The sequence below is a fragment of the Argiope bruennichi genome, chromosome 5 (genome assembly GCF_947563725.1).
Source record: "Argiope bruennichi chromosome 5, qqArgBrue1.1, whole genome shotgun sequence".
Classification (NCBI taxonomy): domain Eukaryota; kingdom Metazoa; phylum Arthropoda; class Arachnida; order Araneae; family Araneidae; genus Argiope; species Argiope bruennichi.
In genome coordinates this window covers 25544018-25562122 of record NC_079155.1, presented here as the reverse complement: position 1 = coordinate 25562122, position 18105 = coordinate 25544018, and the positions used below count along the sequence as shown (strand labels likewise).

At 24.5% G+C, this 18105-nt stretch overlaps 1 protein-coding gene across 2 annotated transcripts; it reads right to left on the bottom strand.

The window, feature by feature from the left end:
- Positions 1-194: 194 nt before the first annotated feature.
- LOC129968123 (lysophospholipase D GDPD1-like) lies at positions 195-17880 on the bottom strand. 2 transcript variants are annotated; one of them, XM_056081944.1, is made up of 12 exons: positions 17748-17880; positions 17035-17209; positions 13186-13228; positions 12529-12664; positions 12390-12435; positions 10652-10764; positions 9781-9870; positions 9353-9486; positions 7544-7609; positions 6372-6423; positions 4197-4260; positions 195-500 (listed from the first exon to the last, which is right to left on the bottom strand). In XM_056081944.1, the coding sequence occupies exons 2-12, from the start codon at positions 17168-17170 to the stop codon at positions 490-492; spliced, it is 891 nt and encodes a 296-aa protein (XP_055937919.1). In that variant the 5' UTR covers positions 17171-17209; positions 17748-17880; the 3' UTR covers positions 195-489. The 2 variants fall into 2 exon arrangements, with proteins under 2 accessions (XP_055937919.1, XP_055937918.1); XM_056081943.1 differs by lacking the exon at positions 195-500 and having other exon boundaries at positions 3905-4260.
- Positions 17881-18105: the final 225 nt, after the last annotated feature.

The following is an 18105-nucleotide window of genomic DNA, read 5'->3' as shown; positions in this document are numbered from 1 at the left end:
ATTGAAAACACATAAAATAATTATTAAGAAAACATACATTGTAAAAAAATATTAATATAATAATAAATTAAAGCATGTATTTTGCTTTGATTTGTTGAATTATATCAATTAGTTATTAAATAATGAAAAAAAAGCAAAAAATAAAAAAATAAGTAAATAAAATATAATAAAAATAAGGTATGAAGATAAGTATATCTTACAATATATGCACTTATCAGACGATACAAAGATCTACATTAAATAAAAAGAAAATTCATAATAAAAATTAATGTTGCAAGCGTTTTTTTAAAAACATTAATAAAAGATCAAAAATGATTGAAGTATCCATTAAAAAGATAGATAACCAGAAACCTGCATTGGAAGCTTGGTTTGAATGATTGCACATTCATAAACATATACATAAACTCACTATAACTACAAAGTTTCCTGTACACACATGCTTGATAAAGCAATATATCCTGAACAGTTCTGGAATGATCCATTGAAATATTATGCATCAGCTAATTTTTAAATAAACAAGAAGGAAAAAATAAATAATAGTTATTACATCAAACAATAAACGGGGATACATAATTATATTTCATAAACTAAGTTAATATATTTAAAGAAAAAAATAGTAATAATAATTTAAATAAAACAAAATAAATGCACATGATACCCCAGTGATATAGGAAGTAGGGGAAAAGGGGTCAGGGGATACACCCGGACCACCGGTATAACGGGGTGTGCCATTGAGACAAAGCATTAGTTATTGTTTTAAATGAAATAAAAGGAAAAATAATGTCCAGTGCTGAGAAATATCTATATTTATTAAGCCAATGAGGATGGCTGGGGCAAAAAATTATATTATGCCCCAAGCGTCTCTTACCTCACTATATCACTGAGTGGCCCCCAAAATTTTTTGCACATCTTGAATAACAATCATATGGAAAATTAATATAAAATTAATTTAACTTTCATAGTTTAATTTAAAAAGTGTAAAATCTTATCAGTTATCAGAGGTTGTCAAAATAGGTGCTGCTTATAACTCCAATTGCTCCATTTATCTAATAATAATAGGGTATATTAACCAAATGTAACACTGAACATTTTACTTCAACTGTTAACACATTATGAAATTAATATGGGTTAAGACTCTGAAGAAGTTGGTGGGTGACAGATGATTACCACTTCTTACTTCTATCTACATGTTCACCTTCCATCAATACTTATTTTCATGACAAATAGCCATAAATAAATTAATTCAGATGATAATTAAAGTATTTATCAATCTAAACTATAAAATTATGATGCATTTAATAACTGCTTAAGATAGTTATTCATGTGTTCATATTTTGGGGACAATTTGCATTTTTCACACTGGGCATTAAGAAAATTAAGTAACTGTATCAACTTTCATGGTAATATGACAAAACAATTAAATAACTATTCATATATATATATATAGCATGACTTTTACATTTGATAACATCCATTAACATCAATTACATAAATAAATTACATACAGTTCGTTCATTTTAACCATATCAAATATAACAAGTCTTAAGCTGTGAATACCCACAAAACACTATAATACATTCAAAAAGCTTATTAAGTATATTCAAAATGGTCAAGATAACAAGAGAATAATACAATCCATGCTATTTCACAATAAATATGGTGAATAAAAATAAATTAGAAAAATGAAGGTCAATGGAATACAATGGAGTTTGTTTAGAGTTAAATAATATTACAAGAAATCAAGAAACAACACTTTTAAAAATCTTTGACAACAAAGCAAAATTTCAGACACAGTTGAAAATAAAGCAATAAAAGGATTTATGACATAAAATACACATGCATACATACACAAAGAAAGTAAGCTGCATTGACATTAGGAAATGTTATTATATTAGTCACTTCTGTGCAGAAATTTAAGTGTTATGTTCAGGTAAAAGTGTAACCACATCAAAATAGTTATTACAAACATGTTAGTGGAAGATCATTATATCATTAATTAAATTAAACTGCACAATATTTACAAAATTCTGAAATAATCTGTATTGATTTTTTTTTTTAATTCTTTCTATTAATATGAACTGTAAACTCATACCAATACCTTTCTCACACAAATGCTGTACTCTGCCATTTTTACTTTTTTCAATTAAATTAATTTCAAATGAAGCAATAACTGTCAAGTAAAATTATTTTCTTACAATATTTTTATTTAAAGAAGGGAAAAATTTTAATAAAAAGTTTTTTGAAAAACTATTAAAATTTGTAATTAATTTTCCTACATTCTTTTAATTTATTTATGTAAATTTACTGATTTTTTTTTTGGGGGGGGGAGGTGAAAAAGAATTTGAAAGTTTGAGAAAGGTTTAATTCAAGGAGCAATTTATGAAAATAAAAATATAAAAATATTTCCTTTTCAAAATCATGAATTATATACTATAAATATATTATTATACATACATATATATATATAGTAAAAAAAAAAATATTTTAAAATTATATTTTCCTGCATTGATTACATGTATTTGTGTAGATTTACACAATATATCATCATACATTTCACAATTTATCAATAATAATTTCACTAACACAGTTTATGAATATGACAACAATGCAATAAAAATATTTCACTAATTCAAAAGCTCAAATTTAAATAATGTCTCACAAAATAAAAATATATAATATTTTGAGCATTTTTTTTTTCTCCTCAGATTGACAGTACAATAAAAAATTAATAGGCTTCATAATTTTTTTAAAAATTGTTCGCTAACTAAATAAATTTGTTCGAAAATTGGTAAATGTGATTGATTTGTCCAGCCTAATTTTATAATGTCTATTCTAAATCAAACAATATTCCATAGTACTGAACCATAAATAAAACTACATTAAAAGGCATTTTGTTTTAAAATTCATTGATTTATACTACGAATGAGAATAATGTAATATGTGAGATTTTCATAAAAGATATCACAATTTTATTCTGCATGTGTTGCCATGTTTGTGCAGTTCTAAGTAATGCAAGTGGTATATATATTGATTAAATCTGTAGGATTTTGTATATGATCAAATTCCTTTTTTTCTTCATCTAAATTCTATGTTTAACACAATTTTGCAGTGAAATATAATTCAAATATCACATTTCAAATATAATTACATAGAGAGAAATTAGAAGTCAGGAAAGTAATTATTTCATCCCAAAGGATTATTAGAGGGAAAAAAATCTAGATGAAGCATGTCAAATAAGAGAAAGAAAGAAAATATATTAAAAATGAAAATAATTGAAGAAATACAGTCTGTAACAATACCATATATCATAATAAATTCAAATTTATTTTGCAATTAATCTGGACTCAGATGCGTGTATTTTACTTTAAATGTATAATTGAAACTGCAACTAGAAAACGATAATTTAACAGTCTTAGTACGTACAATGATAAAATTATGGATTATCATTATGATTTTATCTCCAACTTTTAGATAATATTTCAAGTTTTTGCCTTTTAGTCCTATGCTGTACAAATAAAATTAATTAAGCTAACCTTTGAAAGTAACAAAATTATCAAAACAAATTTAATTATTTAACAAAAACAATAAGAATTACAATACAACTTAACAAAATTATTAAAAATTAACAATAATATAAATAATTAAGAATGGTTAAAAAAATAGTTAATTGTGATTAAATTTCACATTGTCCTGGTTCTTCAGCTATGGTTTAAAAAAAATGAAATTTTTCTTTAGAAAATAAGTTACTATTAATGAATTAAAATATTAAGGAAGATTAAAAAATTAAACAACAACTTGACATGCCTGATCTAGACTTATCAAAATAAAATTGTATTTGCAAGGAAAAAATACCTTTACAAATTAAAAGCAAAAATTACCTTCGTTAAAAATAAAATAAAAATTGGCTACTAAAATTTTTTATCACAATTACTGTGATGCATAAAAAACAAAACAAAAAAGTTTTTGAATTGAGCTTGATTGCATAGTCTTTCTAATTTGTCCACTACATTCTCACTGACAGTTTTTAAAAGTTTTAACAAAGCAACTTTATAAAAACGTGTTTAACAAAGCACAGCATTGCATTAATTTTGCATAAAGATATACATTTTTAAGGATTGTTATTCACTTTGACTTATTATTCATAGCCTTCTTATCTAAAAACTTTCTCAATTTGGTTGGATAATCAGTCATTATACCTGTTGCTCCAAGTTCCAGGGCCCGTTCAAAATCCTCTTCATCATTCAGAACCCAAAGATAAGTCTAGAAATTAAATAATTAGATTTATTAGTTAAATAATATTCACCAAAACCTCATTGAAAAAATAATATTCAATTACAATAATTTTGAAAACACTATTCAAAAGAAGAAATCTTCTACAGTCAATGATAATCTAAATCAACAATATGTTGAAGTTACCAGTGAACAGTGGCAGATTTAGACATTTTGTCATCCTGATAAAGAACTTCAATTTAGTTTATAATTCAAAACATTCTTAATTTCAGATCATACCAATGATTTATTTTATGTAAATTTCTTTAAAAATGTTTTTTTATTGTTGTTGTTATGAGCCTTTAGCAAAATGGTATCCAATTTTGTACACATTATTATTTAAGCAGCTATTTAGAACTAACAAATATTGCCAAATCTAAATAATTAAAAAAAAAAAAAACCAAGATAGAATTAAAACTTTGTCAAGCATAATTGATCAAGTTTCTAATATTCGATATTTCATACAATTTGCATCTTTTACAAACTTGTTTATTTTATAGGTTGGATGAAGCTTGAAATATTTATTATTTCATAGTTAAACTAATAATATCTGTATAGTCAGAAATCCAACATTGGCAATGACTGAGTTTCACTTAAAAAAATCTACACATTTTATGTCTACAGAAAAAAAAAAAAAAAAAAAAAATCCACAACATCAAACAACTTTAAACATAGAATTAAAATACATAAAATGTAAATCTGATACTTTGTATATTGAATATGAATGCTCCTGTTGGAAAGTTTTATATAGAGAAATTTTGATACTCAGAAATATATACTGCAAATTTATCATTTTCTTATTAAAAACAATTATACACAATTAATTTTTTTTGTGGAGGAGGGAGGTTAATGATGACTTAACACAATACACTGATATAGAAATTTATTTTAAAAAATATACAAATATGTATGCAATTTGAGAAATTGCTCATGACGTACTTGCTAACTGTAAAATGTATGTTTGTATTAAAAAAAGACAAAATTATATATATATATATATATATATATATATATATTTGGACAATGAAGTCCTTAATACTTCTTTTGAATATAATCTTTTGCTGTATCCTTTTCAAAATAATTTTCACCTTTAATAAGAGATGTAAAAATTTCTTCAAGAATGTTACGAATAAATTTTAAACTGTGTCAGTCAATTTCGAATACTCTCATTTTTTGTTTTCTATGTGTGTGTGTTTCAATTATTTGATTTTAAGTGTTATCATCATCTTTAGACTCATTCTCAACTCAAGTCATCTAACAAGTTCTGATAGCAATATAATCAGCCACAGTCAAATTCTCATCCATGTGCAAAGAAATTGCTTGAATTCAATAGTGTCATATATTACTGTCATTGAATTATTGTTTATTATGACCATATAATTTATACCATCATATTAAATAAAATTTTTGTTCAATATATAGAAATTATATTTCATAGACATAAATAGTGTTTTGAATTCAATATCTAAGTTTTTGAAAAATTTTAGTAAATAGTGATTTATTATATGGTAGTTCAATATATGAAAATTCAGTAATATTATAAGTTTAAAACTGGATTGAAATATAGTAAGGTTATATGCAGTAGAATAATATTCAAATCTTTAAATGTAAAAAACACTAACAGATTTTGGTAAGTTTTATTTGCATTATTGATTTGATCTATTACTGACTATGATGAAAAAATGGAGAATATTTAATAATTTTTTTAATCGTCTAATTTCAAGCAAATGTTATACAACAATAAATTATAATATTAACTGAAAAGATAAAATATCACCTTTGATGTGGATGCTTTTCTTCTACACAAAAATTAAAAGGTATCATATTTTGGAAAAAATTACCAATGCAACTTTTATAAGAATTGTTTTAAAGAAAAAATATAAATCATACAAATATATAGATGCATAAATATATATTTGTTTATTTTAAACAATTCACAAATTCAATTAAATATGAACTAATAACAGAAACTTAAGTTTCTGAACTACAAAATTAAACATTAAAAAAAAAATGTTCTATTAAAAATTCAATATATCAAATTTTATAATAAGAAATAAATTTTGCATGCATAGCAAATTCATAGGTAAGTAAAGTTAATTTACCTGTATCCCTCGTTTAGAAAGGTGATCAAATAAAGCCTTCCTCATTAGTAACCTATAAAGAAATATTTATTCAGAATACTTCATTTTAAATATTTCAGTTTTGGTAACAATCTTGCACATAAAAGAAAATAATAAATTAATTTTTTATAACAATGGAATTCTTTTCTTTTCACAATGTTTTCTATTAAAGCCAAAGAGAAGTTGTAACTGTTTAATTTGCTTTTTTTTTTAAGCATTGACTTTTAGAAATTATACAAAAGGCAATTTCAAATAAAGAAGATAGTTTTTATCTTAATTCAAACAGTAAAAGAAAAGAAAAGCAGACTTCATGTCTTAGAAACTGCCTTTTTGATGCCAATAAAAAATATCATACACATCAAAATTTTAAAATCGATGTTCCCAGCTTCCGTAGTTGATCTCACTACTGAACTATCAACAGATTAGTAGGTTCAGTAGTGAATCATTCATAAAATTTCAAGCAATTTAAAATTTTGAGTTCATAGCAACTAAATGCAGAAAAAGAAGCAAGGATCAAATTTATTTGTTGCTTAACAATTAGAACAATTGATTTAGATTCCCAGTTTTATTACTAAGCATTTAATCAGCTTGATTTCAAAAAATGGAAATTTTCCAGGAGGCACTAATAATTTTTAAAATGTTCATTAGGAGCACTAATTTGATGAACTGACTTATGAAGGTAATAAAATATTTCTCCATTTAAATTCTGTTAGAATTCATAACAAATTGTATTTTCATAAAAATCTGAAGTTTTGTAATCATGTTAATGATTTTTATTTTTAAAAAATGTATTAAATTTTATCCAAATGAATTTGTTAAAAAAATTATTATCAATGAAGTGCATTTATTTTAGTAGTCTATAGATGAACTTAAAGATATGTAGCCAATATTTTCTAATTATATTATTCAATTCCAACTGAAAACACAGAAAGGACATGACATTAAATTTTAATCTAATCAGATTATATCAGTAAAAAATATTAAAAAAAATCTTGTCTTAAAACATGGGAAACATAATATTTATAACTTGTAAGTCATTAATAAAATAGACTTTTCACACACACATTTTGCATTATACAAAATACTGAATTATAATATATATATATATATACAGAAAAATAAAAATCTGCAAATTTTTAAAATATTGTACTCACTTATCTATTAACCATACAAGGTAAGGACTCCAAAATTTATCACGTGAAATCATCATACTTGGATTTCTAAAATGAATAAATAAATAAATAAATAAAAAATAAAGATAAGATATATTTCTTTTATAAAGATTCAACTGAACTATTTAAAAACTTCCAACACATAAGGAAAAAATTACAAATATTTTGTAAGAAAGGAGAAGTTTAACCTTTTAAGATAAATAAAAGCTGGAAAATTTAATATAATTCTCAAATTAATAGTTGTTAAAACAAAATGAAATGATTCAACTTTGGAGACCAGCTGGTTCACAGGGAATTATGGCTATATTTAATTTCAGTTAAACTGCTTAGATATAATTTCATATCCATGATTCCATCAAACTGTCAGACATTAAAGTGAATATATTTTAACAATCTTTCACATTTTCTGTTCAATATGTACATGAATCTTTCTAATAAAGCCCAGTTCCATGACATCATAGCGATATTTTAAAAAAATTGTCCATTTAATCTCTCTTCTGACTTTCATTATAGTTTTTTTTTTTTTTTTTTTTTTTTTTTATATTGTGAATTATACAGAATCGTTCTTCTTTAGCTTTCAACAATTAAAGAAAATCAAACTAATAAATATTTGATGGTACAATGACAATGGTTTAAATTTCAGGGTAGTAATTCATTATATTGTTGAAAATTAGGCAAAACACATATTTCTAAAGCACTACCAACATTAGGAAAAATTTGCATGATTATTAAATTAATATTACTAAAAATATAATTTTTCAAAATTGTGAAATGCGGTAAAATCCGTTTTTTCCCCCCTCTCTTTTTGCAATAATAATTCAAAAGCAGGTTATTGCTGAATAAACACTCAAAATTAATTTTTAATTAATTAAAATTCTAATTAAGAATTCACTCTGAAAAGCATATTCTCATCTTCCCAAATATGCATATGTCATATTTTGTGTTTTTAGATCAAATGGTGTGGCCTGTAAAGCATCCATGCTTACAAGTGAGAGCATACATTAATCTTTATTATTAGTATTAATCGACTTTGGCGACCAGCTGGCTTTTCATAGATAGTGATTATATTTATTCTTATTTAAATATTTAGAAAAAACTTCATGTTCATGATACTGCAAAACTGTAAGACATTAAAATCTCATTAGTATAATATTTTACTTATGTTCTGTTCATGAAGTATATGAACTTTCGAATGGGGACCAATTAATTGCATTATTGTACTATTATTTCCAGTTCATTCACCTTCTCAACTGAACAGTATAGTAAAAACTTCATTTTTTAAATTTGTTCTTTAAAATACATAAATATTATTGCCCTTTTAGCTTTCAACAGTGAAAGAATATTGTGCAATCAAATATTTGATAAAACAATGAAAACAATTTTGATCTCATTTGGAACAATGAAAATATTGTTGTGAAATATACTTAAAAATATATTTAAGAGTAAATTAAATTTAGACCAAAGAATTTTGCAGCAATTAAGTTGGAATTTTTTTTACTATTAACGGCTCTTACAACTCCATTTGTTGTCGAACTGCTGTCACTAATATTGTGGCAGCAGTCTGATCATTCAGATTTTTCTGTAAGCCTCTAAGAGAGTAGGAGTATTCATTTGTGATTATATATGTGCCAAACATGGTAGCTGTAGGTCAAATAGTCTGGCTGTAGAGAGCCAATATACACAGAGAGAGAGAGATAAACAGACACATACACTCATTTTTATTATTAGTAGAGTAAAAGTATAACAATAAATATCAAAAATAATTCTAAAATATATAACTTAATATCTTACTTAAGAATGACGGATGGCATAAGCAACTCCAAGCATGATTCTCTCAAAGGTACAAAAGGCAGTAATCCATTATAGGTTAGAAATACAAGAAACAAAACTCTTTTAGCAGAAAAATAAATAGGAATCTGAGGATTCTGAAAACAGAGAGGCAATTTTAAAATTAATGTTCCATTAATAAAAAATAATAAATGTTTTTTATTCTACTTTTTAATCCTTATTAAATGCTAGAATTTTTTATACATAACTGATAAAGCACTTTATCATCTGAGAGGTGACTCACAGCCATTAAGAATTAAGTACAGTAAAGAAAATTTAAAAAATTTAAAGATAATTCATATAAAGATTTAATAAATATTAGAGATAATTTATATTATTATATTAATATTTCACAAAAATAATAGAGGAATATAGAAACAATAAAAAATTACCAGATTGTAACACTTTTTAGTAACATCATTGCTGAAGTTCCCCCACACAGTGATATTTTCACGATTGTATTCTTTAATAAGGTCATTAACCTAAAAAATTTATAATCTCTATATAAGAAATTTTAAGCAGAAAATTTTAACAAACTGAATTAGTAAAAGATTAAATCATGCATCCAATTAAAAATTTAAATTTAAAAGCCATTTTTATTTAAAACAAATAAAAAAAATGACAAAGTTTTTTTTAACACAATCAAAATTCTGTTTAAATCAAAATTCTGTTCTATTTTGTAATAACAGAATTTTGTGTATTTTTTTTAAATTTTAAAATATTATGTTTTTAAAGAATCATAGAGCAATGTTATATAAAATTTATAAAAAATAATTAATAATCAATGTTACTAGAATAACGCTTCAGAATTTAAGCAATATTTGTTCAATATAAGTTCAAGTGCACATCTCAGTAAATTCAATAAAAGTACAAAATGAAATTACCCTGAATATATATATATATATATATATATATATATATATATTGTTTTGTTGATCAAGAATCAAAAAAGTAATTTGTTCAATTCCTTTATTTTCATATCTGATATGGATAAATTAAAATCTTTGTAAACATAATTTAAATAATATAACCAGTGTTGGATTCACTTATTTTATAGTCACAGACAATGCATTTTGCACGATCCTTTCCTTTATAACTGCATCATTTAGATTCATACTTCACAACAATTTATTTATGGACAATAAAAAGTTAAAATAAATCATAATTAATGTCTCTTCCAGTATTTGAATCTACTGCTTTGAAACTTCTCATTAAAAATCTAAATGTATTTAACTAAAATAAAGGTAAATTTATAATACTTACTTTTGATATCAAAATATCATTATTCACTTTGATATCAATATTTATTGCTATTCGTGGGAATTTTTCAAAAACATCTCTTAGTAAAGGTATTTTCTTTTCTTTACCAGAATCACCTAAAAATATCAAAAGATAAAAATAACTGAAATGGAATACATTTTAAATTTTGATATCATTAGATTTATCACATTTATTAAAGAAGCTGAATAGTTGATATACTAAAAATTATCAAATTAGAGAAGACTTTAACAGTAAATTCGATTATTTGAAGTAACATATTGTTAGAGTTAATGGAGAGAATCCAAAATATTACAGAGAGGAGGCAACGAAGTAATAAGAATAACAAATGTTTTTTAGAATAAAGACTAGAATGTCAAGGGGAAAAAAAAAAAAACTAATTAAAGGAAAACCTCACGAAAAGTTTCTATTACTGTCAAGTTAAGTCAAGATTTCTAATGATGGATAAATATCACTGTCAGGTTATTCTAAGGATTTCTAAATCTATGGATAAATAGAACTGAAGAAATTTTATACTTCAATTTATTTATGTTGCACAAATTGAAATAATAAAATGACATAATTATTGTTGTAAAAGATGATAGATCATGTTTTTAAGCATTAATTTATTATTTTTTGCATTAGTATATTATTTTGATTTTTTTTTTTTTTTTTTTTTTTTTGATTTAGCAAATATTCGGAAGCAAATCTGTTTATTCTAAAGTCTGAATATTTAATTACAATCAAAAGCTTAAAATATGTGTTTTTTTGAATAATAAGTAGTTAATGCCTTTTTAAAAGTTGAACCATACATTTTAAATAATTGTTATAGGTTTTAAAAAGATTTTTCATTTATAGAATGAACAACGAATCAATAAAGTTAAATATATTAAAAAATCAAAAAAGGTAGACAAGTTCAATGATGGTCCCAAGTTCTGTACATTATGAAGTCCTTCTTTTAATAACTGATCAATTTAATTTCACAGTTCAACTTCAACACTTTTTTCACTTAAACAAAATGTTAATGTTTTTTTTTAATGGAGGGGATTAATTTTTTTTTTATTTCAGTAACCTCATGATATATATATATATTAGATCATACAACTTATTGATAATAAAAAGTAAATTAATCTAGAAAATTTAACCTATATCAATAGTAATACTTTCCTTACAAATAAAAGAATTTAATCATTAAGGTAGTAAATTTAAAATCAACATAACATTAAAAATTATTATTTTGCAGACTTGTCATTTGGAATATACAATAGTCCATTAAATAATTATTCTTACAATATGAGTAAATAATTAATTTATTTTTAATATCTAATTTATTTCATATTTAATTTTAAATTATAAATATGTAAATATTTAATTTATTTCATAACTATTTTAATAATTTAATATAAGAATACATTGCAATTTTAATATTTTGCAATTTCTCTTTTTCTTTGTATTTGGATTTATTTATTTGGCAAAAAGATTTATAACATTTTTAATTGAATTACTCATTGTCTTAAACAATTTCCTAGCTAGAAATTTGTTCCTTGAAATGTTACATTTCTGCAGTATCTAAATAAGAATAGCTACTGCTTATTTCTCCACCCTCTGAAAACATATAATCAAGATTTGGAATTTTTTTACGAAATAGTTTTTATTCTGCAGGGCACTAAATAAGATTAATTTAATTCCAACTATAAATTATATGTTTTGAATATTGCTTTCAAAAACATATATGACAAAGTACCTTTGCAGAGATCCTTATTCATATGGCATTTCAAAAGAGGCAAATCCTGGTTGAAATAAAATACATTAATAAAAAATTGTACTAAATTTCAAAAAATAACAAATAATGTTTAATTAAAAAAATATTACTAAGTAATTACCTTATAATTTGAATCTGATATGTTAACATCTATACCAGTTACTCGAAACAGATTATTATCATGTGAAACAACAACTTTCTCATCCTTAGTTAAATGCAAATCAATTTCTAACATATCTGTTCCTTGTTTCACTGCACTGAAAATGGGAACAATTTTCATATAATTTGTTCATAATTGTAATAATTATTTTTTTAACAACACTCTTAAATTTAAGAAACCAGACTGAAGAAAATATTAAAATTTTCTTCAATCAATCTTATTTTTAAAAAGAAATAATTACATTTAAAATTGGTAAAGACAATTTTAATACACTACTATAATTAAAGATATTTTTTCAATAATAGTTTTTTGACATCCATTCTAGTTTAAGTAAATAGAAATGAAAGGGTATTAAAAAATGAAAAATCATTTAATTAATTTAAGAACATTTACAGAAGTTCACAAGGAAGGGGACAGCATGTTTTTGGTCATAACACGTTAAAGAGAACAAAGAATGATCTCAATAAACATATAACAATTCACATCTTTTACTTTTAAACGAAAAATAAATAATTTTTTTATTTTAAAATGTTTTACTTTTTCCACACTATATATTTATTTATTTATTGTTATTGGGAATGAATACAAAATCAGAAAAGTTTAAAGCTTAGAACTCACTTTTCAAATGCAGAAATTGTATTTTCAGTATATTCACCAGCTCCTAAGAGATAGAATGTATATTAAATACAATGTTTTGTTTCTAACACAGAAAAGCATTCAATTAAAAAAATAACAATTCTTTTAAAAGTGCCTGGATAAAAAATAACAAACAAAACAAACAAACATTTGAATTGTTTTTTTGTTTGGAATGATCAAATATGTCATAAAAGTATTTGTTGTCCACAAATGAAATATGAAGACATATCAATAAGCACATTTCTTAAACTATAAGTTATATTTAGAAAGAAAACAGGCATAATTTTAAGAGCCCCTGAAAAATTTTGACAAAAATATTTTAAAGCATTCTGATTAAATAGATTCTACTATACTAATGTATTAACTGTATGCCAACCTGTAGACATCTAGATTCCAATTAAAATAACTATTAATACTCTGAAAACATAGAAATCTCTTACATAAGTTACTACTTTTAAAAAATCCACCTTAGCAGTTTAAAATAAATTATTGGATTATTTCCTCTTATATTTAAAGAATACTGACTTTCATGCTCTATTTAATTTTTTTCACTCTCTATTTTAAAAGATTCTAATTTAATTATTTTGTTGTATACAAAGATCTATTTTTCAAAAATATCACATAAAGAATGAAAAATTAAAAATTGTCTCAGGAGCTCTAAATTTTAAAATATAGCTTCCATATAATTTAAATACTGATGAAAGCATATAAGAATGACTCAATTAATAATAGACTTGAATACATTAAAATAAAGATACTAATAAAACGATATATACATTGCAGTGTCAAATATTCCACTATGATTCTATTTCCCGTGCAACTGAAAATGTTCTTCTGTTTTAATAAACAAATCCGTGAAAAAAATATATAGTACAATAGGATAAAATTACCTTCAGATACAATTAGCCACATCTTAATTAATAAATCTTTTTTCACTATATAGATATACATGTGTGTGTACACATAGAATGATCTATTTAAGCCTTTAAATTAAAAACAGCATCAAGTACAGTCATGAAAGTACAGTACACTCCCGATTATCCGCGGAATTGGGTGGCGCGGCCGCCGCGGATAACAAAAATCGCGGATAATCCGAAAAAAGCTAAAAACGGGTATAGCAAAAGAGAAAAAAGTCATTCCAACTTTGAAAAATCGTTTTATGTACAATAAAACGTAAAATAAACAGCAGGAAATGTTTAACTAACGCTTAATATTTTAGTATATCACTCAAAACGAACCTAAAATGCATTTTGTTAATGGAAACAGAAAAGTGCTTTGTACTTACGAGATGCGTCAAGGATACACAGAAAAATGAATACATATGTACTGTTTTAATACTGTAATGTATTATGTAATTACAAAAGCATAACTGTAAAACTACACCTTTTTGAAGAAATTAGTCATTTGTGTTTGCTTCTTGCTTTGGAAACATTTTCTCTTTGCTTATAAGAAAAAAAAAAAAAAAAAAAAACTTAAGTCCGGCAGGCGCGGATAATCCGCTCCGCGGATAACCCGCCCGCGGATAATCGGGAGTCTACTGTAATGTATACCTGTATAAAAGGGATTATACTGAATTTATAGACATAAGTTACACTACACCTAGCAAAAAAAAAAAAAAAAAATGCTATATCATAATGAAAACATGGAAGAAAATTTTATGGAGTTATTTGTAAAATTGGTCAAGATATTTGCATTTAAAATTATAAACTTTATGTGACTTGTTAAAGGGTTTGTCCTAAAATTGAAAAATGTATCCTCAGATCAACCACCCCAAGTGCATTTTTCAGATTTTTTTAAATTATTATTTTTTACTTTCTTCATTGCTTAAATTTCACTTTGCCACTACTTAACCCAGAAAAACTGTATCAAACAGTCAAAGATTACATTTTTCAATTTCAGGATGAACCCTTTTGAACTCGCATAAAGTTTTAATCACAAATAACCCTGCCAATTTTATTGATAATTCCATTGAACTTTACCCTGTCTTTTTATTACCATACAGTACATATTTTTCCCATTGGACTTTCCTGGCTGATCTCTTTTACTTAGTTATTTTGCAGCTAGAGATATTGTAAACTGTCATAATAAATTCAGAATAATCACTTTACTATAAGTACATTTTATTTCCCCAACTATATCACTACAATACTGCCTAGAATTTAAATGATTTAAAGGCACTTTACCGATCACCTTGTGTGTGTGGGTGTATTTATATATATCTGTATGTAATAATATCTCTTAATTTAAATCCTAACTTTTATCTTAAATTAGTCCATGTTAACTTCAATCTAAAATGTTCTCTTATTTCCTGATTCAATTCTCACTTTTTTATTTCATTATTTCCAACATGCACTTAACAAAATTGCTGATTCTGTCATTCCTACACCAGGAATGAAGGAATAAAAATCCTTAACAATTGCACATATTTTTGTCTAATCAACACTTAGCAAAGAAATCTCTGTCAGAATCTCACCTAAAAACACTGAAGGGGAAAATGTTGGTCACTTTACTCTTGTATTTCAATGTGAACAGACATCTTCTGATCATCACTTCTTCCTCATATTAAAATAAACTGAAGTTATAATTTTACTTCTTCTGTTTGACCAAATAGCTTCAAAATTATCATTATATATATATATATATAGTACACTCCTGAGTATCTATCTAGTTTGCGATTATCTGGCTTCCATAATATCTGGCCTAGTCTTCTTTTATCGTAATTACATGATGAAGGCATGGCATTGCCGAAGCAGTCATCTATTAAAGATTTTTTTTACAAACTAAAAACTGTAAGTTTTGACTCTTATCTTAGAGTTACATTTTCATATCTGTGTAATCATTTATCAGTGGAAAATAAAATCAGTTTGAACCAATTTTCTTAAGAATAAGCCTACGAGTTACTTTAATGTTTTGTTTATGTTTCCCGTGTTAGGCAATGCAAAATTTATATTAAAATGAGAACAGTTTATATCCTTCAACTTACTTTTTCTCTAATAAATCCTTGGAATATGCTGTGCAGAATATAAAGTATTAATACAGAGTCTTCTATTTTAACTTGACAAGTTACAAGCAAATGTTTCTATGATTCATTGCGCCGTGGCTAGGTTCACATTCTACATGGCTTGAGATAAATGGAATGCTTAGTACTTAATACAAAGTGAGAAAATACATATTATGTAATATTTTCAGTACGAAAACTTTGTCTTCTGGTATTGGTGGGCAAAGAAATGAGTTCATAGAACTCCAGCCTATCCGCCTTTTTAGTTATCCAGTCTGCCACTCCGCTACATTAGACGAGATACTCGGTATACTATATATGTAATGATATTTTAAAATCTAATTTAAAATTTAATTAATTTCTACATTTTTATTTGAAATTAGTCCATATAAACTTCATTCTAAAATGTCTCCTTATTTCCTGATCCAATTACCTTATTTTACTTAATTAATATAGTATGAGAAAATGATGATTTAAGCATTTTCTCATGCTCCAAGTGAAAGGATAAAAATTTCTCACACTTGCAACATTTTTTTAAAAGACACCTAAGATTCCCTTTTCTAAATCAGCATGTGTAATAGAAATCTATATCAAAATTTCTGAGTAAAATCACTGCAAGGGCAAAGGCATTGGAAAATTTTCAATTATTTTAACTTTTTAAAAATTAATGTGAATAATAACATTCTGTATATTCAGATTTCCTTTTTTTTCTAGAAAAAAAATTAATTCATACAAAAAAAAATAAGAGAACTTATATGAAAAAAAGTTTTTATAATAAATAAAATTGTATGTAAAAATATATTCAACACAACAATAAAGCAAAGAATACTTACCACCTCTATGACTTATGTGCTGACAAAAAAACTTGAGTTTTTTCCGCTTGTGAATGAGATTTGGAAATTTGAAAAGTATTAATGAAGAGGCAATATACCCTCCAAATATTGAAGCTATGACATACATGATCAACATATCATGATTTTTTTTATCAATGAAAGTCGACTTGAGACTCTGAAATACAAAACACAAATCTAATTTTAAAATTTTATTAATTGGTAGCATTATTCTCAGAAATACTGTATAAAGTGAATTTAATTTTATGCCTCGTTCAAAACATGAGAATCTGGACATAAAGGCCTCTTAACATAAATTAATTCATACTAAAGTATTTAGTTAAAATCACAGAAATTAATAAATGCGTCGATTCGATTCCTCACTTATACTTAATTAATTCTTATTTATATAATACATACATATATATATATATATATATATATATATATATATATATATATATATATATATATATATATATATCTTAAACTTTATTTAACAATTACTCATTTTTTTGCATGAAAAAACAATACAAAATGTGCTCTACTTGTTAAATAAAATACCGAAAAAATGGTAATTACTTTACAAAATACAATATATTAAATTAATGAATGAAATGTTAAAAAAGAACTTATAATAGATATTTAATGAAATGCAGACATATGACTACATTACAAATTAATTATGATATTGAATAGAAACCTAAGGTCTTTACCACGATAAAGGTACTCTTAATTTTTAAGTACAGAAATCTGCATTCAAAGTTATTCGAAGTAAGCAATACGATAACAATAAAGATATTGCTGTTTTCACAAAATTTCTTCTCAATCAAAACACAAACAAAACGCACCAACAGCTGACGCAAAACAGCGCTTTACATGAAAATGAGTTGCCATATTTCGCCAGCAATGTGCAAAATAATGAAGAAATAATTAGATTGAAAATTTTATAAAATGCATCTTTACACTAAAAACATAACTTTAAAGAAATCTTTTCAGGAAATTTGATGGTCATTAATATATAGCAATAGTTACTATCTCTCTCGTAGGGACATTTTATAAAAATTATGCTAT